Genomic DNA, 22,925 nt, shown 5'->3' with positions numbered 1-22,925 from the left:
ATGGACTTTTGATTCACCAAAGTCTGACAGACTTTAGAATATGGAACATGCTTCAAATTTTTCCGACGGAACTCCGCCGGACCCGGTCCCTTCGAAAAATTCGCTCGTGTGTATGCTATTCCGACGGACTAAAACCGACGCTAGGGCAGCTATTGGCTACTGGCTATGAACTTCCTTATTCGAATCCAGTCGTACGTCATCACGTTCGAATCCGTCAGGGTTTAGTGTGATTGTGTGTGGCCAAGTCCGCTCAGCCGAAAAGTCCGTCAGAACTCTGTCGGAACTCCGGCAGAACTCCGGCAGAACTCCTTCGGAAGTCTGTCGGACATAAGTCCTCTCGTGTGTACGGGGCTTTAGTGAACAAACAGTATCATGAAGGCCAAGGAACACACCAGACAGGTAAGGGATAAAGTTTGGAGTAGTTTAAAGCACGGTTAGTTTATAAAAAAATATCCCAAGCCATCATCCGAAAATGGAAAGAGTATGGCACAACTGCAAACCTACCAAGACATGGCCGTCCACCTAAACTGACAGGCCAGGCAAGAAGAGCATTAATCAGAGAAGCAGCCAAAAGGCCTATGGTAATTCTGGAGGAGCTGCAGAGATCCACAGCTCAGGTGGGAGATTCTGTCCACAGGACAACTATTAGTTGTGCTCTCCACAAATCTGCCCTTTATGGAAGAGTGGCAAGAAGAAAGTCATTGTTTAAAGAAATCCATAAAAATTCCCGTTTGCAGTTTGCGAGAAGCCATGTGGGGACACAGAAAACATGTGGAAGAAGGCGCTCTGGTCGGATGAGACCAAAATTTTACTTTTTGGCCTAAAAGCAAAACACTATGTGTGGAGGAAAACTAACACTGTACATCACCCTGAACACATCATCCCCATGTGAAACATGGTGGTGGAGGTATCATGTTGTGGGAATGCTTTTCTTCAGCAGAGACAGGGAAGCTGGTCAGAGTTGATGGGACGATGGATGGAGCCAAATACAGGAAATCTTAGAAGAAAACCTGTAAAGCCCCATATACACTATCAGATTTTCTGCTGATTTTTTCCTTTATATTTACCAAAACCATATAATATGAGGTCAAACCTTAGGAGTTTCAATTTGTATGAAATCAGGCAGGCCCTTGCACTACATGGTTTTGGTAAATCTGAAGGAAAAATCTGCAGAAAATCTGATAGTGTGTATGGGGCTTTAGAGTCTGCAAAACACTTGAGACTGGGGATAAGGTTCACCTTCCAGCAGGACAACGACCCTAAACATACAGCCAGAGCTACAATGGAATGGTTTAGATTAAAGCATATTCATGTGTTAGAATGGCCCAGTCAAAGTCCAGACCTAAATCCAATTGAGAATCTGTGGCAAGACTTGAAAATTGCTGTTCACAGACGCTCTCCATCCAATCTGATAGAGCGTGAGATATTTTACAAAGAAGAATTGGCAAAAATGTCTCTCTCTAGATGTGCAAAGCTGGTAGAGACATCCCCAAAAAGACTTACAGCCGTAATAGCAGTGAAAGGCGGTTCTACAAAGTATTGACTCCGGGGGGGGGGGGGGTGCCATACAAATGCCCCCACACTTTTCACATATTTATTTGTAAAATATTGTAAAAACCATTCATCATTTTTCTTCCACTTCACAATTATGGGCCACTTTCTGTTGGTCTATTAAATAAAATCCCAATAAAATACATTTATGTTTTTAGTTGTAACATAGCAAAATGTAGAAAATTTCAAGGGGTATGAATACTTTTCAAGGCACTACATACAGTGGGGCAAAAAGTATTTAGTCAGCCACCAATTGTGCAAGTTCTCCCACTTAAAAAGATGAGAGAGGCCTGTAATTGTCATCATAGGTATACCTCAACTATGAGAGGCAAAATGTGGAAACAAATCCAGACAATCACATTCTCAGATTTTTGAAAGAATTTGCAAACTATGGTGGAAAATAGGTATTTGGTCACCTACAAACAAGCAAGATTTCTGGCTCTCACAGACCTGTATCTTCTTTTTTAAGAGGCTCCTCTCTCCTCCACTCATTACCTGTATTAATGGCACCTGTTTGAACTTGTTATCAGTATAAAAGACACCTGTCCACAACCTCAAACAGTCACACTCCAAACTCCACTATGGTGAAGACCAAAGAGCTGTCGAAGGACACCAGAAACAAAATTGTAGAGCTGCAACCAGGCTGAGAAGACTGAATCTGCAATAGGCAAGCAGCTTGGTGTGAAGAAATCAACTGTGGGAGCGATAATTAGAAAATGGAAGAAATACAAGACCACTGATAATCTCCCTCGATCTGGGGCTCCACACAAGATCTCACCCTGTGGGGTCAAAATGATAACTAGAATGGTGAGCAAAAATCCCAGAACCACACGGGGGGACCTAGTGAATGACCTGCAGAGAGCTGGGACCAACGTAACAAAGGCTACCATCAGTAACACACTACGCCGACAGGGACTCAGATCCTGCAGTGCCAGACGTGTCCCTCGGCTTAAGCCAGTACATGTCCGGGCCCATCTGAGGTTTGCTAGAGAGCATTTGGGTGATCCAGAAGAGGATTGGGAGAATGTCATATGGTCAGATGAAACCAAAGTAGAACTGTTTGGTAGAAACACAACTCATGTTTGGAGGAGAGAGAATGCCGAGTTGCATCAAAGAACACCATACCTACTGTGAAGCATGGAGGTGGCAACATCATGCTTTGGGGCTGTTTCTCTGCAAAGGGAATGGGATAACTGATCCGTGTACATGAAATAATGAATGGGGCCATGTATCGTGAGGTTTTGTGTGCAAATCTCCTCCTATCAGCAAGGGCATTGAAGCTGAAACATGGGTGGGTATTTCAGCATGACAATGATCCCAAACACACCACCCGGGCAACGAAGGAGTGGCTTCGTGAGAAGAATTTCAAGGTCCTGGAGTGGATTAGCCAGTCCCCAGATCTCAACCCCATAGAAAACCTTTGGAGGGTATTGAAAGTCCGTGTTGCCCAGCGACAGCCACAAAACATCCCTGCTCTAGAGGAGATCTGCATGGAGGAATGGGCCAACATACCAGCAACAGTGTGTGACAACATTGTGAAGACTTACAGAAAGCGTTTGACCTCTGTCATTGCCAACAAAGAATATATAACAAAGTATTGAGATGAACTTTTGATATTGACCAAATACTTATTTTCCACCATAATTTGCAAATAAATTCTTTCCAAATCAGACAATGTGATTGTCTGGATTTGTTTCCACATTTTGTCTCTCATAGTTGCGGTATACCTATGATGACAATTACAGGCCCCTCTCATCTTTTTATGTGGGAGAACTTGCACAATTGGTGGCTGACTAAATACTTTTTGCCCCACTGTATTTGGGTTGCGCTAATACCGGTATCAGTGCCAATACTAAACATTTGCAGGAGTATCATTTTTTATTTTTATTTTTAAATTAAATGTGCCTCTGCTTAACCCCTAATTAGCCCTTATTTTACTCTAAGCAGAACTTAATTAACTCCTTATTCTCCTTCTCCATTTAATTATTTTCCTGATGATTTTGTTTTCATTTCTATTTTATAAACTATTAATAAGTCAAATTTTTTTTGTTTGCTTTGTTCATTAATATTTTTATACCTTTAACATATATTTACATGTTTCACTTTCATTGGATCCTGGAATACCACAGGGTTCCTTCCGGGTTGCATGACTGATTGACAGGTTGTCATAACAATGGTGTGGGAAATTTCTCCAACGCCGCCATTTCTATGGCAACCTGCAATACACATAGTGCACATGCACGAGATCAGGAGGTGCATGCTTGGTAGCCAGCTGCAGCTAATCCCAGAAGAACTTACTAGCAGGCTTCAGATGGGTTTAAGGGCCAGTTCACACCATGCCTGCACATGATTCACACCGGAATGCACTGTGCGTCACTGTGCAGTCACACATGCGTCACACATGCAGTTGTGAATTCAGCCCATTTATTGTGAATGGGCTAAAATCGCACCGCACGGCACCAAAAGTAGTGCACGCGCTACTTTTTAAAATGCACTGCAACTGGATCGTATGGGCTGCAACTTGCGTTTGGGGTGTCATTCACTTTCTATTGACGCCCGCTTCAGAGCACAAATGGAGTGTGCTGAATCGCGTGTTCTTGATTTAAATATACAAGCTTAAAATGATTGTTTATTTTGAAAAAAATAAATAAGTGCATTGTATTTCACATAAGAATTGTGCTATACTTACAATGTACAGTGATGGTAACACTCCTGGTAATGGTTGAATGACTGTTAGTTGCTGAACATCGATATATCCCGGTGTCATTTGAATTAGCATTCTTCACACTGTAAATCGATGTCTGCCCATTCAATGTTTCAGGTAATGTAATGTCTTCTTTAGTCCAGGTAATAGTAGATTCGGGGTTACTGTCAACCGTACACTTAATAGTCTCTGAATCCCCTTCATTCACAATAATGGGTGTGTTCTCATTCTGGATGTTCTCTACCAAAACATGACAAGTAATGGGATTATTAATCATTGAAGGTTGTGTGCTCGCAATCTAACATATTTTATAGCATGGTCAACCTATGCAGGGCAGAGCCCAGTGCACCCATTTTATTTTTTCATTTAGTTTAACCACTTGCCAACCGGGCACTTTGACCCCCCCTTCCTGCCCAGGCCAATTTTCAGTTTTCAGCGCTGTCACACTTTGAATGACGCGGTCATGCTACACACAGTTTTTTTCACACAAATGGAGCTTTTTCTAGGTGGTATTTCATCACCACTGGATTTTTTATTTTTTGCTAAATAAACGAAAAAAGGCCAAAAATTTGGGGGAAAAAATAACTTATTTCATAGTTTGTTATACAATTTTGCAGGTAGTTTTTCTTCTACACTGATGGGCCTTGATAGGCAGCACTGAGAAGTGACACTAATGAGGAGGCACTGATGGGGTCTGATAGGTGGCAATGATGGGCACTGATAGGTGGCACTGATGGACACTGATAGGCAGCACTGAGGTGACACTAATGAGGAGGCACTGATGGGCACTGATAGGTGGCAATGATGGGCACTGATAGGTGGCACTGATGGGCACTGATAGGCAGCACTGAGAAGTGACACTAATGAGGAGGCACTGATGGGCACTGATAGGTGGCAATGATGGGCACTGATAGGTGGCACTGATGGGCACTGATAGGCAGCACTGAGAGGTGACACTAATGAGGACGTACTGATGGGCACTGATAGGCAGCACTGATGGATGGCACTGATAGGCAGCACTGAGAGGTGACACTAATGAGTGGGCACTGATAGGCGGCACTGGTGGGCACTAATAGGCAGCACTGACAGGTGACACTAATGAGGAGGCACTAACGGACACTGATAGGCAGCACTGGTGAGCACCAATAGGCAGCACTGATGGGCACTGATAGGCAGCACTGGTGGGCACTGATAGGCAGCTCTGATGATCACTGATAAGCAGCACTGAGAGGTGACACTAATGAAGAGGCACTGATGGGCACTGATAGGCAGCACTGATGGGCACTGATAGGCAGCACCGGTGGGCACTTTTGGGACTACACTGATAATCAGTGCCCGGTTTACCAGTGTAGATGTCACTTTAACAAAGCCGGTTATGGTCTCTCCTTTGCTCACACAGAAAGGGTGCGAAAAGGAATGCTAATAACCGCCTTCTGTTTACATCGTGATCAGCTGTCATTGGTTTTCAGCTGAATTAACAGTGTCTGTAAAGAGATCAGGGTGCGGCCTGGCCATCTCATGCCCAAGCAGGATGAGGCCCAAGGAGTAGTGACCCTATGCTTTTCATCCTCCTCAGGAACCTTTCCCTTAACGCCAGTACTGTTCCTAACAGGCAAGGTACCTGTCCCTACTCTGTCAACTCACAAATGCATGCTTAACCTGGTACCCAAGGCCTGAAATCGGAGCTCCACCCAAAAGAAGAAGTTCTGCTTGTTTGTACCCTCCCCCACTACATTGCCACATTTGGCACTTTTTGGGGGGGAGGTGGGAGCAGGCAAGGCCAGCCCTACCATGGGTCCCAGTGAGTCCATTGGACCCAGGCAACACTTTGAGAGGGGCAGCAAATTGAACCACGACCACCTCTCTTTCTCTTTTATTCACCCAGCAAATTGACGACTGAGATTTTTTTTCCAGCAGTTTTGAGTGTCGTGATGACAACTGCCCCCCTAGCCACTCCACCTGCCCCTATACTACTCTTGTCCGCCCCTATACTGCCCTAGCCTGTCTAAAACTACCCTAGCCGGTTTATATACTGCCCTAGCCTGCCCCTATACTGCCATAGCCTGTCTATATACTACCCTAGCCTGTCTATATACTGCCCTAGCTTGTCTATATAATGCCCTAGACTGCCCCTATACTGCCCTAGCCTGTCTATATACTACCCTAGCCTGTCTATATACTGCCCTAGCCTATCTATACAATACCCTAGCCTGTCTATATAATGCCCTAGCCTGCCCCTATACTGCCCTACCCTGTCTATATACTACCCTAGCCTGTCTATATACTGCCCTAGGCTGTCTATATACTGCCCTAGCCTGCCCCTATACTGCCCTAGCCTGTCTATATAATGCCCTAGCCCGTCCCTTGGAATTGAACATAATGGTATGTCATATAATTTTCCATATAGGCAAGGTGCTGTTGCATGTAAATCTGACCTCATGATAAATTTAATTTTAGCTTTAATTATCATGATATAAAAGAATGGATGTTAGGGCCTTTTGGTGGGCATGATTTATTTATTTTATTTTTTTTGGGGGGAAGGGGGGGCGGGCAGCATTTTATTCTTGGACCTTGGCAGCACAATGACTTTGGCGAGCTCTGGATGCAGGTACCTGCTTTTGACAGGTAACCGCGCTCCCACTTACAACTCAGACTGCCGCCTACCCCCCCCCCCCCCCCTTCACACATCACACATCCCAGGAGACTATAGGACCATTTACAAGGTGCAGCACGACTCCTGCATGCGCAGCAGGCTGTGATGCCACAAGGCTTCACTTCTAGTTTCCCTTACTTGAGATACCGACACCTGCACCCAAAGCCAGTTGAAAAAACGGGATCAAGGGAGGACAGCGCTTGAATCCCTGGACAGGTAAGTGTCTTTATATTAAAAGCTAGCAATTACAGTATTTGTAGCTGTTGACTTTTTATCCTTTGGGGGAGCCAATTGCTCCTCTTCAAATAAGCTCTGCCTGACCCAAGATGGCTGCTAGAGTCACATGGGGCGGCATAGCTTCCCCAGTGACCCAGGAAACCAAAAAGGAACTCCGTTCCTCTTGACTTCCTCTCCAACAACAGAAGAGTGCCACCTGCAGTGGAGAAAACAGACTACACCTGCCTACATGCCCTTTTTTTTAGGGGAAGTAAAACATTTTTGAGTTATCTCCAGAGAAAAATGCAAGGGGAAATCTAAATCCCCCAATGGGGTGAACTGTCCAAAAGGGGAATTTGCCTCATTTTATCTAATTTTACACAGGCTAATGAATATTGAATAAATAAATAGTGCCTGGGGTCCCCTTAGTCTGCCTGTAAAGTGGTGCATCTGTACTATATCAAGGAACCTGCTGCAGCAAAACGGGCATTTCAAAAAAAAAAAAAAAAAAAAAATTACATTTAAATTGGAAGTAATATACAAATGTTATAAATAAAAAATATAAAAAAAAAAATGTCATGGAGTCGTCCCAAAATCCATTCCAAACACTTATCCAAGCATGCAGCCTATGTAAATGAGTATGGGATACATTGTACCCATATCCATTCACCGAAAAAGTGTCAAAAATGAATAAAGACAAGAGGCAGTTTTTGACAATTCCTTAATAAAAAAATAAAAATAAAAAAACAATCTCCTCCAATAAAGATCCATCGCCAATCATGATGCCCACCACACCACTGAAAAAAAGAAAACACTCTGCCCGTGATGAAGGCTAACCGCCGAATGCCTGCTCCGCCATTTGCCGGTTCCTAAAAAGGTAAGGCTTCCCTTTAACAACCAGCTATTCACTGTGCCCTGATTGGGCAAAGTTTTGTCCAATCAAGACTTACAATGCACTGTGCAGTGCGCAGTGCATTGTGGGGTGCTTGGCAGGTGAACATCTCACCAAGCGCCCCGCAAATTCAGGCGTTCATCAAAATGGGCGAACATGCGTTGGGCCAAACCTTCGCTTGGCTCGAACTGTTCGCCCAACTCCGGTTTTAAGGTTTGAATTCTTCCCTTTTCCATCTAAAACCAAAATGAAAATTGGCCAAAAAATAGTAGACAAGACAATAGAAGAAAACAAGAGAGAAAAATAGCTATAGAGAAGCAAAACTATAAGAAGAGGATGTAAGAAGTAGAGATAGAGAATTAAGGAGATTAAAAAAAAAGATATACATGAAGATATAAAGCAGAGTAAGCTGGCCATAGATGGTTCGACCCTTGTATGGGCAGGCTGAATGTACCCAAGTTGATCGATCGAACAAACCGATTATTGCTAGAGGCTCCACCGAATGGAATCCACCATCAACAGTGACTGTGTTGATGGGCAAATCAAGCAATTTTCTTTTCCTGCAACCAAGAAAATCGCTCTGTCTATGGCCGGCCTTAGAAATAGAGAAAAAAAGAAAGAATGAAAATATAGAGGAAGAGAACAGAGGGGCAGAGATAGCAAGGAACAGGAGAGAGGGGTTATAAGATATATAAATGTATATCAAAAAATATGAGAGGTCTAATGGAAGAGGAAGTGGAAATAGAAAAGAGGAAGAGAAAACAAACTACCACAGATCACAAAAGAGGAAGAGAACATTGATACAGAGAAAGAGAGAGATAAGAAAGGAAGAGATAGAGGAAAAATAAGATAAGAGACAGTAATGCATTAAAGAAAGATATATATATATATATATATATATATATATATATATATATATATATATATATATATATATACATATACATATATATATATACACACATATATATATATATATATATATACATATATATATATATATATATATACACACACACACATATACATACTGTATAGATACTATATATATGTATATATATATATATCTATATATATACAGTATCTCAGAAAAGTGAGTATACCCCTCACATTTTTTTTGTAAATATTTTATTTTATCTTTTCATGTGACAACACTGAAGAAATGACACTTTGCTACAATGTAAAGTAGTGAGTGTACAGCTTGTATAACAGTGTACATTTGCTGTCCCCTCAAAATAACTCAACACACAGCCATTAAAGTGGTTGTAAACCCTTACAACACACTTTGACCTACAGGTAAGCCTAGATTAAGGCTTACCTGTAGGTCCAAGAAATATCTCCTAAACCTACATGGTTTAGGAGATATTTGCCGAAAGACAGGCACCGCTGTCTACGGCGTATGCGAATATGCCGATGGCGTATATGCCGCGCGTGGCGGCTCCCATGCGCATGCGCGGGAGTGACGTCATCTCGGCTTCGCCGAATGACAGCGGCGGAGCAGTGAGACCCCACCGAGAAGATGGATGCGGCGGACTACAGGGGACAGCGGTGACATTGCTGGCTCCTGTGTCAGGTAAGTGGCACATAATGGGCTACTATGCGATGCATAGTAGTCCATTTTGCTTTACCTTTGCAGGGAATGAAAGAGGAAGTAAACTCATCAGGGTTTACTTCCCCTTTAATGTCTAACCTGCTGGCAAAAAAAGTGAGTACACCCCTAAGTGAAAATGTCCAAATTGGGCCCAAAGTGTCAAAGTTTTGTGTGGCCACCATTATTTCCCAGCACTGCCTTAACCCTCTTGGGCATGGAGTTCACCAGAGCTTCACAGGTTGCCACTGGAGTCCTCTTCCACTCCTCCATGTCGACATCACAGAGCCGGTGGATGTTAGAGACCTTGCGTTCCTCCACCTTCCGTTTTAGGATGTCCCACAGATGCGCAATAGAGTTTAGGTCTGGAGACATGCTTGGCCAGTCCATCACCTTTACCCTCAGCTTCTTTAGCAAGAAAGTGGTCATCTTGGGGGTGTGTTTGGGGTCATTATGGTGGAATACTGCCCTGCGGCCCAGTTTCCGAAGGGAGAGGATCATGCTCTGCTTCAGTATGTCAAAGTACATGTTGGCATTCATGGTTCCCTCAATGATCTGCAGCTCCCCAGTGCCGGAAGCACTCATGCAGCCCCAGACCATGACACTCCCACCACCATGCTTGACTGTAGGCAAGACACACTTGTCTTTGTACTCCTCACCTGGTTGCCGCCACACATGCTTGACACCATCTGAACCAAATAAGTTTAACTTGGTCTCATCAGACCACAGGATGTGGTTCCAATAATCCATGTCCTTTGTCTGCTTGTCTTCAGCAAGCTGTTTGTGGGCTTTCTTGTGCATCATCTTTAGAAGAAGCTTCCTTCTGGGATGACAGCCATGCAGACCAATTTGATGCAGTGTGCGGCGTATGGTCTGAACACTGACAGGCTGACCCCCCACCCCTTCAACCTCTGCAGCACATACATCTACTTCCCAAAGACAACCTCTGGATATGACGCTGAGCATGTGCACTCAACTTCTTTGGTTGACCATGGCGAGGCCTGTTCTGAGTGGAACCTGTCCTGTTAAACCTCTATATGGTCTTCTCCACCGTGCTGCAGCTCAGTTTTAGGGTCTTGGCAATCTTCTTATAGCCTAGGCCATCTTTATGTAAAGCAACAATAATTTTTTTCAGAACTTTAGAGAGAGTTCTTTGCCATGAGGTGCCATGTTGAACTTCCAATGACTAGTATGAGAGAGTGAGAGTGATAACACTAAATTTAACACACCTGTTCCCCATTCACAGCTGAGATGTTGTTACACTAACGAGTCACATGACACCGGGGAGGGAAAATGACTAACTGGTCCCAATTTGGACATTTTCACTTAGGGGTGTACTCACTTTTGTTGCCAGCGGTTAAGACATTAATGGCTGTGTATTGAGTTATTTTGAGGGGACAGCAAATTTACACTGTTATACAAGCTGTACACTCACTACTTTACATTGTAGCAAAGTGTCATTTCTTCAGTGTTGTCACATGAAAAGATAAAATATAATAATAAATATAAAATATTTACAAAAATGAGGGTGTACACACTTTTGTGAGATATTGTGTTTTGTTGTAGCCCTGATGAAGAGGGAGTTTTTTGTCTGACCCCCAAAATGTTTTGGATATTTTTTTGTATAAACCAATAAATAAATTTGGATTCTTTCATTGTTTGGTTTTTTTTTTCTAGCAACTAGTAAAAGAGGGAGGGGAGAGAGAATCGTGAGAAGATAAGAAGTATAAAGATACAGAGAACAAGGAAGATAAGGGAGACAGAGATAGAGAAAGATAAGAAGGAGGCAAGGACAGGGTAGAAAAACAGAGCCAAGCTGGCTATACACCAACGGAATTTTGTTTAACCTCCTCCCCTCCCCCGTTATCCTGGGAGGACGTCTTTTTTCTTTACTGAGCAAAACAATAATATAAAAAAAAACTGTGGTGATTAAATACCACCTAAAAAAGTTATATTTGTGTTAAAAAATGATAAAAATGGGCACTTATAGCTGCACTGGTGATACTGGGCACAGATAAGCTGCACTGATGGACGACACTGATGAGTAGAGATAGGCTGCACTGATGAGCACAGATAAGCTGCACTGATGGGCACTGATAGGTGGCACTGATGGGTACTGATAGGCTGCACTGATTGGCACAGATAAGATTCAGTAATGGACACTGATAGGCAACACTGATGGGATCTGATAGGTGGCACTGATGGGCACAAATAGGTGGCACTGATAGGCTGCACTGATGAGCACAGATAATATGCACTGATGGGCATTGATAGGTGGCACTGATGAGCACTGATAGGCGACACTGATTGGCACTGATAGGCAACTTTGATGGGCACTAATAGGCTACACTGACGGACACTCATAGGTGACACTGATGGGCACGGATAAGCTACATTTATTGCCACTAATAGGCGACACTGAGGGGCACTGATAGGTGGCACTGATGGACACGGATAAGATGCACTGATGGGTACTGATAGATGGCCTTTATGGGCACTTATAACCTGCACTGATGGGCATTGATAGGCAGCACTTATGGGCATGGATAAGATACACTTATGGCCACTGATAAGCCGCACTTATGGGCACTGACAGGCAGCACTAATGGACACTGATAGGTGGCACTAATTGGCACTGATAGGCAGCACTGAGCGCCACTCATAGGTGGCACTGAGGGGCAATGATAAGCTGCACTGATGGGCACTGATAGGTGGCACTGATAAGCTGCACCGATGGGCACTGATAGGCGGCACTGATGTGTATGGATAAGCTCCACTGATTGCCACTGATAGTCGATACTGGTGGGCACTGATAAGTGGCACTGATGGGCACTGAAAAACTGCACTGATGGGCATGAATAAGCTGCACTGATGGGCACTAATAGGCAAAACTGATGGGCACTGATAGGTGGCACTGATGGGTACGGACAAGCTGCTCTTATGGGCACTGATGGGGCTGCACTGATAATCAGTGCCCTGATTATTAGTCTAAGCTGTGTGCTGACAGCTTTCTCGGTTAACGGCTCTCCTTTCCTCACTCAGCACATGAGGAAGTGACTGCCTATAATCGGCAAGTCTGTTTACATGTGACCAATCGGACACAGCTGATCACATGGTAAAGGGCTGCTTTGATTGGCCCTTTAACGCAATCTGTGTTCAGCTATGTCCAAAGGGCATAGCAGTCACAGAGAGTGCTGAATGTGCGGCCCAGGGGGCGTGCGGGAGGCAGGGTTCTGGAAGAACGTCCATGGACGTCCTCCCAGAACTGCAAACTTTAGCTGTCTTTTGGCCATAGGGTAAGCAGGGGTGCTGGTCCAGTCTTGTGCTGGAAAGATCTGAGGATTCAGAAAGTAAATCCCCTTTCTCCTCTCCCCTAGACCAAAAGGAGCAGCTGACCCGCGCAGGGCGGGCACATTCCATGGGTAAATGTTTCCTTGCCCGGAGATGGGCTTCCCAGTAGATCCACCAGTGCCAATTATCACTTGTATCACTCCAGCGCAAGCACGGAGCTTCAGAGCAACAGAGGGGAAAAGAGGAGAATGTTGTAGAGAAAAAATCAATAAAGTAACAAAGAAAAAAAGACGTAGAGAAAGAAGAAAAGACTGAAGAAGAGATAAAAAAAAAAAAAAAAAATTAAAACAAGATGCAGAGAGTAGAAAGGAGGTAAACAGCAAAAGAAAGGGACATTAATGGCAGAAACCAACTGCGGATTGTACTTCGAATGCTACATAACTTACCTTTAACTATGATGCTCACAACTGGAGGATCTGAAAAAGATAAAAATAGGTTATGCACACAATTTCAATAGAGAAACTAGGATAGGAGAATAGGATAGGATAGGAGAATATGGTATATAATAGTGTAGCCATAACAGCTGTGAATAATAGTCAACTGCGTTTAACCGCTTTAGGACCAGGCCTTCTTCTGACACTTGGTGTTTACAAATATTATCTGTATTTTTTTGCTAGAAAATTACTTAGAACCCCCCAAACATTAGATATTTATATTTTAGATATATTTTAGAGACCCTAGAGAACAAAATGGCAGTCGCTGCAACTTTTTATTGCATACGGTTTGTGCGCAGCAATTTTTCAAACAAAATTTTTGGGGAAAAAAAGAAACTTTAATGAATAAAAAAACAAAAACATAATATATACCCCAATTTTTTTTGTATGATATGAAAGATGATGTTACTCTGAGTAAATAACATGTCACGCTTTAAAATTACACATGCTTGCAGAATGATGCTTAAAAATCTCCATGGGCGACACTTTAAAAAAATCTATGGGTCTAGTGCTAGAATTATTGCTCTCGCTCAGACATTTGCGGTGTTACCTCACATGTGTGGTGAAAATATTGTTTAAAATATGTGGGTGTGACCTACGTATGCATTCACTACTGACGGGGGTGTTTTTATATATTTTTTTATTTTATTTATTTTTTCTTTTATTATTATTTATTTCATTAAAATTTTTACACTGTCCCTGTCCCAGGCAGCAGGGGGAATCTGTGCCACATTGGGTGTGCCCAGGTACCCCTGGCACCCTGTTTGCTCGCCTACGGATAAGACGTCTGACTTTCCTGATCTGCAGCACTGAAGCCAGAGATGACCAAACCTGACAGTTAGGACTTTTAGTTTCAGCAATGGCAGTTCACCTTATACTAGCACACATAGAGCCTTACAGCTCATGCGCAGAGCTGTATCTTCGCCGGGGACCCCACAGGTACAGCTGCCTATAGAAGTCATTGTCTGTATGCTGTATGCACTGATGGGCACTGATAGAAGGCACTGATAGGAGGAATTTATGGGCACTGATAGGAGGCACTGATGAGCACTGATAGGTGGGATTTATGGGCACTGATAGGTGGGATTGATGGGCACTGATAGGAGGCACTGATGAGCACTGATAGGTGGGATTGATGGGCACTGATAAGGGGCATTGATGGGCACTTTTATGTCACATTGATGAGCACTGATAGGCAGCACTGATAAGAGACACTAATATGCACTGATAGGCGGGATTGATGGGCACTGATAGGTGGTAATGATGGGCACTAAGGAACACTGATAGGCAGAAATCAGGCCATATGGGCACTGATGAGCAGCATTGAAGAGTACTCATAGGTGACACTGATGGACACTGTTAAGCGGCATTAATGAGCACTTTTAGGTGGTGCTGATAGGCAGGATTGATGGGCACTAATAGGCATTAATGAGCACTGATAGGTAACACTTGTAGGCGGAATTGATGGGCACTTATAGGTAGCATTGATGAGCACTAGGGATGAGCCGAACACCCCCCGGTTCGGTTCGCACCAGAACTTGCGAACGACCCCCGCGTTCGGTACGAACGTTAGAACCCCATTGAAGTCTATGGGACTCGAACGTTCGAATTGGAAAGTGCTAATTTTAACGGCTAATATGCAAGATAGTGTGCTAAAAAGGGTTTGGCGACCTGCCTCCTGCCTCAGGGGACATGGGTCACTGCAAAAAAAAGTTTTAAAAACTACCGTTTTGGCGGGAGCACTGATTTTAATGACGATTAAAGTGAAAAAAAAGTGAAATATTCCTTTAAATATGGTGCCTGGGGGGTGTCTGTAGTATGCCTGTGAAGTGCCACGTGTTTCCCGTGTTTAGAACAGTCCCTGCACAAAATGACATTAAACGGAAATAACACCATTTAAAACTGCTTGCGGTTTTAATGTTATATCTGGTTCCTGCAATATGGTTGAAAATCATTGAGAAACATGGCATGGGTAGCCCTCCCTGCCCATTACCAGCCTATTTGGGTCTTGTACACATATTAAGGGGAACCCCGTACCCATATTAAAAAAAGGAAATGCGTGTGGCCCCCAGGCCCTATATACTCAGAACAGCAGTATACAGGCGGTGCAAACAAGACAGGGACTGTGTAGGTTTGTTGTGTTAAGTTGAATCTGTTTGTCATTTTCAACCGGTACATTTTTAAAGTGTAGCTCCAGTCAAAAAAACTATCTTTAAGCTTTTTGGAAAACATAGGGAAGGGTTATCACCCCTGTATAATTTGTTTTGTCGTCCATCTTTTTTCATCTCACTTGCTGCTGTCTCCTTGCGTTTGCAAGTAGGAGATGTTTGTAAGTTGGATGTTTGAAAGTAGGGGCCTGCCCTATATTATAGCGGTATGTACTGGGTACAGAGCACGCAGACAGCACGCACTATCTCCTAACACTACTGACTGCAAGCTCTATTATTAACCACTTGTTAGCCCAATGTTTGCATAAAGTGAAAGATGAAGTTATGCTGAGTAAATAGATATCAAACATGTCACTCTTCAAAATTGCACATGCCCGTGGAATGGCGCCAAACGTCGCTACTTAAAAAATCCCCATAGGCGACGCTTTAAATATTTTTTTACTGGTTACATGTTTTGAGTTGCAGAGGAGGTCTAGGACTAGAATTATTGCTCTCGCTCTAACATTCTCGGCGATACCTCACATGTGTGGCACATGCGAGCACATGGGGACATGGGCGCTTTCATTTTTATTTTATTTTTTTATTGTTCATTTTACTTTATTTTAGTTTGACATTTTTTTTCCCAAAAATATATTTTTGATCACTTTTATTCCTATTACAAGAAATGTAAACATCCCCTGTAATAGGAATATGGGGTGACAGGTCCTCTTTACAGTGAAATCTGGGGGGTCAATATGACCCCACATCTCACCTCTAGGCTGGGAAGCCTGAAATAAAAAATTTAAAAAAAGATTCTGGCTTTGATCGTACTGGCGAGTTGGTAGAAGCACCGGAGGGCGGTGAGGGGTGGGGGGCGTCTATGGCTGGGTACTTCAGGGTATCACCGAGTATGGCTGGGTATCTCTGAGTATGGCTGGGTATGGCAATTTATGACAGGGTATTACAGAGTATTGGCGGGGTATTGGCGGGGTACTACAGAGTAATAGCAGGGTACTGCAGAGTATTGGGGGTACTGCAGAGTAATGGCGGGTACTGCAGAGTAATGGGGGTTACTGCAGAGTAATGGGGGTTACTGCAGAGTAATGGGGGTTACTGCAGAGTAATGGGGGGTACTGCAGAGTAATGGCGGGGTACTGCAGAGTATTGGGGGGTACTGCAGAGTAATGGGGGGTACTGCAGAGTAATGGGGGGTACTGCAGAGTAATGGGGGGTACTGCAGAGTAATGGCGGGGTACTGCAGAGTAATGGCAGGGTACTGCAGAGTAATGGCAGGGTACTGCACTGCAGAGTAATGGCAGGGTACTGCACTGCAGAGTAATGGCGGGGTACTGCACTGCAGAGTAATGGCGGGGTACTGCAGAGTAATGGCGGGGTACTGCAGAGTAATGGCAGGGTACTGCAGAGTAATGGCAGGGTACTGCACTGCAGAGTAATGGCAGGGTACTGCACTGCAGAGTAATGGCAGGGTACTGCACTGCAGAGTAATGGCGGGGTACTGCACTGCAGAGTAATGGCGGGGTACTGCAGAGTAATGGCAGGGTACTGCAGAGTAATGGCAGGGTACTGCAGAGTAATGGCAGGGTACTGCACTGCAGAGTAATGGCAGGGTACTGCACTGCAGAGTAATGGCAGGGTACTGCACTGCAGAGTAATGGCGGGGTACTGCACTGCAGAGTAATGGCGGGGTACTGCACTGCAGAGTAATGGCGGGGTACTGCAGAGTAATGGCGGGGTACTGCAGAGTAATGGCAGGGTACTGCACTGCAGAGTAATGGCGGGGTACTGCACTGCAGAGTAATGGCGGGGTACTGCAGAGTAATGGCGGGGTACTGCAGAGTAATGGCAGGGTACTGCAGAGTATGCACTGGTATTGCAGAGTATTGGCAGGGAATTGAGGGGTTAAATTCGGTGAGCAGCGATGTGGGCACTGCAGATGCAGCCCACATCGCTGCTGACACCGATCTCTTTCCCCTCCGCTGTACCGATCGGTACAGAAAGGGGAGGGAGGAACAGGCGTCATAACATGATGCCGGTTTGTTTCCAAGTGATCACTCTGTCATTTGACGGAGCAATCACGTGGTAAACGGCCGCTATGAGCGGCCGTTTATCGTGATGTGCCGGGTCCTATGGACCCGGCGGTCACGGATGCTCTCGAGTGCGCACACCTCGGGGCACGCGAGAGCAGAATTCTGGGAGGCCGTTAATTAACGGCCTCTCTGAGTTAAACAACCGCCCTGAAGCCGTTAATCGGCAATGGGCAGTTGTTAAGTGGTTAAAGCTAGATCACTAGCTATATAGGTGAGGTGAATATAGTGGTGTATACTGCAGTCAGGGCACAGACAACAACCACTACACAGCAGCAAGATAGGAAATCAGCCAAAAACGATTGGTGTGTACTGTGTTGAAGGTACACAGAACACCCACTGCTTCAGATGCAAAGTAACACACTACAGGAGGCCGCCTTAAAGGCGGCCTTATATAGTGTGGGGCGTGCACTACACAGTCTGAGCTATGATTGGCCACAGGCAGGATGCCTGTGGCCAATCATGGCTCTCCTCGCTGCCGGCGCTGCGATTGGCCAAGCATGCGGGGTCACAGTGCATGCTTGGCCAATCATCGGACAGCAATGCACTGCGCCAACGCAGTGCATTCTGGTCCGCGCGCGCGTCACTCGAATTTTGACGCGAACGGCCAAAACGTTCGGAATTCGCCGAACGCACGAACAGCCAATGTTCGAGTCGAACGTACGTTCGACTCGAACACGAAGCTCATCCCTAATGAGCACTAATAATAGGTGGCATTGATGAGCACTGATAGGTAACACTTGTGGGCGGCATTAATGAGCACTGATAGGTAACACTTGTAGGCGGAATTGATGGGTACTGATAGGCAGCATTGATGAGCACTAATAGTAGGTGGCATTGATGAGCACTGATAGGTAACACTGGTAGGCGGAATTGATGGGCACTGATAGGCAGCATTAATGGGCACTAATAGGTGGCATTGATGAGCAATGATCGATGGCACTGATGATTGGGGCACTGATTATCAGTGTAAACAAACACAGCAGTCCTTTCCTAACACAGACACAGCGTGGGAGGAAAGGGCTGCAGATTACCGGCAAGTCTGTTTACATGTGATCAGCTGATCACATGGTAAAGGGTCGCTGTGATTGCACTGGATGCATGTCCCAGGGGGCATGCGGGGAGCAATTTTTTGGGAGGATGTCCATAGACACCCTCCCAAAATTGAAGGCCCAGGGCTCGGGCAGAAGGGGGGCCCATCGTGGTTTCTTGAACCGGGGCCCTGAAGGTTCTAGTTACGCCTCTGGTTGGCAACACCATTCGGGAGAGAGGAGGGACTCCTATATGTGGAGCGCATCGAACTGTGTTAAATTCAAGATAGGGGCCTAGCCTGTAAAGGGGCTGTTGCTACTAAATTGTGCAGAATTCTGTGCTAAATTCCCAAGAAGGATCTGCTGAGTAGTGGAGCACGGAGCAGATCCACAGAGTGAGGGGAAACACTCCTGCCAGCAGTTACTGCAAGTTCATATTACTTTTCAAAAGGGCCCTTAGTCTGTGATGGGCTCTTGTCAAGGAGAATTGTACAAAAAAACAAGATTGGTTAAACCCTCAATTGCTTTTTTTACCACTACTATTCCTTTATATTGGCTTTTGAAATTTACAAATGCAGCAATTTAGAAATCAGATGAAAGGTTTAGCGCTGAGAAATCCCTTTTTGAAAGATAGAAAGTGCATTTTATTTACATATATAGATCAGACCAAAATGAGGGACACATGAGGAGGAATGAGGGACAGAGGGACATTGCTCCAAATCAGGGCCAGTCCCTCGAAATCAGGGACAGTTGGGAGCTATGCTTTAAGAAATGTGATTAGGCAGTCCTCTGCTAGAACACTAAAGGCTAAGGGATGGATTTACTAAGACTGTGCGCTTTGCAAGTGTAGTTGCTCCAAAGATTATTAAATGAAGTAAATCTTTACTTTACAAAAAATACCCAGTCACATGCAATAAAAATAAAATTTAAAAAACATAATTTTTGCTTGCACCTGATTGGATGATGAATTCCAACAGCGCTCCCCCTTATTTGCTAAGCTCTGGAGCAACTGCAGTTGCAAAGTGCACAGACTATTGATCTTTAGTAAATCAATCCCTATATTCACTGAGAGGCTCCGCTCTCCATTATGATCCAATGGGATATGCACATCGCAGCCCAACTCATTCATAAAATTGGGCCGCAGAGTATAGCTGGCAGAGGGGTTGATTGTCAGGCAATCCCCAGATGACGTCCACTTGTGACGAAACGCTGCATAGGGAGGTGTTTTGACGTCATCACATTTGCCTAGTTGGAGGTGTAGTTCTGCGGAGCACAGCAAGCAGGGAGAGTGTCATGGACACTGATGATTTTATATCTCGCTATATTGCAACTTTCTTGTAAGTGTGATATATTTATTTTTATTAAATTCTTTATTTAAATACTACACTAATGGGAGCTTTTATTATTTCCAAAATCTGGTCCAGCTCTGCATGGTAGCCAATCAGCTTCTGACTTCAGCTTGTTCAATAAAGCTTAGACCAATGATGGCGAACCTTGGCACTCCAGATGTTTTGAAACTACATTTCCCATGATGCTCCACTACACTGCAGAGTACAAGAGCATCATGGGAAATGTAGTTCCAAAACATCTGGGGTGCCAAGGTTCACCATCACTGGCTTAGACAATAAAACTTAGAAGCTGATTGTTTACTATGCAGAGCTGCACCAGACGTCACATTCTCCAGTTTGGGTAAATCAACCCCAGTGTCCAAATGTGCGCCAACGGACGGGAGACACTGCTAAGCTAAACTAAAGTAGGCAAATGAGGTCATCCAGGGCAGCGGCGTCCAATCAAACAGCTTCTCTCCCAAACCTCCCATCTTTTTGAGATGGGAATGAAGGACACCTACCAACAAACGTATGTAGGCATAGGACACGCCCCACTGCCACACCCCTTTAAAGGAGAATTAACCAAAAAAAAAAGTTCATTAAATCCACAAGGACTTTTTTTTTACCACTACTATTCCTATATATTGGCTTTTAAAATCTACAAATGCAGCAATTTAGAAATCATATGAAAAGTTTAGCTCTGGGAAACACTTTTTCAAAGATAAAAAGTGCATTTTCTATACATCTATATAGATCAGACCAAAATGAGGGACAAATGAGGGGGAAAGAGGTACAGAGGGACATTGCTCCAAATCAGGGACGGTCCCTCGAAATCAGGGACTGTTGAGAGCTATGCTCTCCTGATGATACCTTGGGGTTGATTTCCTAAAGGCAAATAGCCTTTGCACTTTGCAAAGTGCAGTTGCCCTTTGCAAGTGCAGCTGCTCCAGAGATTAGTAAATGAGCAGAAGCTCTGATGACTTCCATCATCCAATCATGTGCAAGCAAAAATGCTGTTTTTTTTAATTTTCCTTGCAGGTGATTGGGTATCCTTTGCAAAGTGGAGCCTTACCTCATTTACTTAGTTCTGGAGAAACTGTACTTGCAGAGGGCAACTGCACTTTGCAAAGTGCAAAGTCAATTTGCCTTTAGTAAATCGACCCTCTTGAGTTCCCCCCCAGAGCTGCACCGGATTTTGTACCCTCCAGTTGTAATAAATCAACCCCAAAGTCCCATGGAGTTCTCACAATGGGGCAGTGCAGCCATACAATTGCTTTTTAAAGTAGTACTTATATTTTAAAGCAACGGTAGGTATCCTTATTTTAGCCATCTGACTATCATTTTTCATTTTGCTGTAAAAAAGAAAAAAGCTATAATTTCTTGAAAATGACCTTCATGGACTGAGCCTGATCATGTGTTAGATGTAAAGACTTACCTGTACATTGGACTTACATTCAACATTTAAATTGATCTGAGTGCTGGTTGATGTAGAACTTGCTTGGAAGTTCACAATACAAGTTAGGGGTGACTGGTGGTCTTGCTTGGATGGAGTGAATGTGATATTGGAGTAGTATGTCTTGTTGCCATCTGGATGGATGGTCTGATAGGTGACACTTGACCCCTGTACTCGTCCTTTATTCCAGGTTATCAGAGGAGCAGAGCCATTGCACCTTCCAGGACTTTCACAGGTCAATGTCACCTCCTTGTCAGCCAATAACGCCGTCACCGGGGTGATCACTGGTTTATCCGTCAGTTCTATAAAAAGAGGAAGTGATTGGTTAAAAAGAAAGTTATCCAAGTTCCCATAATCAATATTTTATGGACTTAATATTTTTTTTTTTTTTAGGTTTTGATCATTTGGAAATAACCGTGTCTATGTGTATAATGTACACGTGACGCAGCCTCACACCTTCTGGTTTTCTACCGTGGCCTTCACTAGATACCCGACACATGGGACACATTCCTTGGGTCTCATAGATGGAGCTCAATACCTGAGAAGACCGCTAATGAAGCAAGAATTTCTGGTTGTCAGAGTGATTTGTCCTTTTGTATGCCAACAGAACTGGGTGAAGTGATCTTCCTCCTGGCGCTGCCTGCGTAGTGCCAACATGACCATCACTCAGCACCAGTGGTGAGGGACTTAGGCAGCTTCCCTCTAAGCTTCTGCTGACCACTATTGCATTAGAGATAATAGAAAATGAACATCAATTTATGGAGGGGGCATGCACCAACTAAAGAATATGTTACCCCAGCATTTCATTTTCCTAATATGTACCTGCTGTACCATGTACTTACATAGTTACATTGTTAGTAAGGTTGAATAAAGACACCAGTCCATCCAGTTCAACCTGAGTGAGTATCTACAATTGTCCCTATCCCTGTACATTGCACACTCACATCGGTCCCTACCCTACTTGTATGAAGAAGTCTCCTGTTCTCTTTGTATTGCTTCCTTTGTGTGAAATCCCTGGTGACCCTGACAATTCCTCTATGTTCCTATTAAAAACTGACCACACTAAGCAGGAGAGCACAGCATAGTCAGTTCCCTATGAAATCAGGGGGGTACTTATTAAAACTGGAGCACTCAGAATCTGTTGCAGCTGTGCATGGTAGCCAATCAGCTTCTAACTTCAGATTGTTCAATTAAGCTTTGGCAATAAAACCCGGAGGCTGATTGGTTCCTATACAGAGCTGCACCAGATCTTGCACTATTCAGCTTTAGTAAATAAACCCCTGTGTGAGCTTGTCTACAATGATCAGGCTTGTCCTGACAACCCCGCCCCCCCCCCCCCCCCACACACACACACACACACACACACATATCCATTCACTGGAAACATCAGTGTACTGCTGTTTCTCTTTCCCTAGCTCTTATGCAGCAGAGAACAAAGGAAATGTGATCACTTATAAAACAAAAGGGACAGA

The 22,925-nt window shown here is 44.2% G+C and overlaps 1 protein-coding gene across 3 annotated transcripts in view; it reads right to left on the bottom strand.

Annotated features, from left to right (window-relative positions):
* Positions 1–22,925, bottom strand: part of LOC143933770 (sialic acid-binding Ig-like lectin 16) — a 63,130-nt gene that overhangs the window by 21,424 nt on the left and 18,781 nt on the right. For all 3 annotated transcript variants that reach the window (XM_077456768.1, XM_077456767.1, XM_077456771.1), the window contains 3 exons: positions 21,453–21,755; positions 13,342–13,371; positions 4,241–4,495 (listed from right to left, as the gene is read on the bottom strand). In XM_077456768.1, the coding sequence (XP_077312894.1) occupies positions 4,241–4,495; positions 13,342–13,371; positions 21,453–21,755 (588 nt within the window). The remainder of the gene's footprint in view (positions 1–4,240; positions 4,496–13,341; positions 13,372–21,452; positions 21,756–22,925) is intronic.

Source organism: Lithobates pipiens, unplaced genomic scaffold (assembly GCF_037356315.1).
Source record: "Lithobates pipiens isolate NorthernLeopardFrog02 unplaced genomic scaffold, aLitPip1_a1.2 Scaffold_27, whole genome shotgun sequence".
Lineage (NCBI taxonomy): Eukaryota > Metazoa > Chordata > Amphibia > Anura > Ranidae > Lithobates > Lithobates pipiens.
The sequence above is the reverse complement of the archived record's forward strand: the minus strand, read 5'-3'. Positions and strand labels throughout refer to the sequence as shown.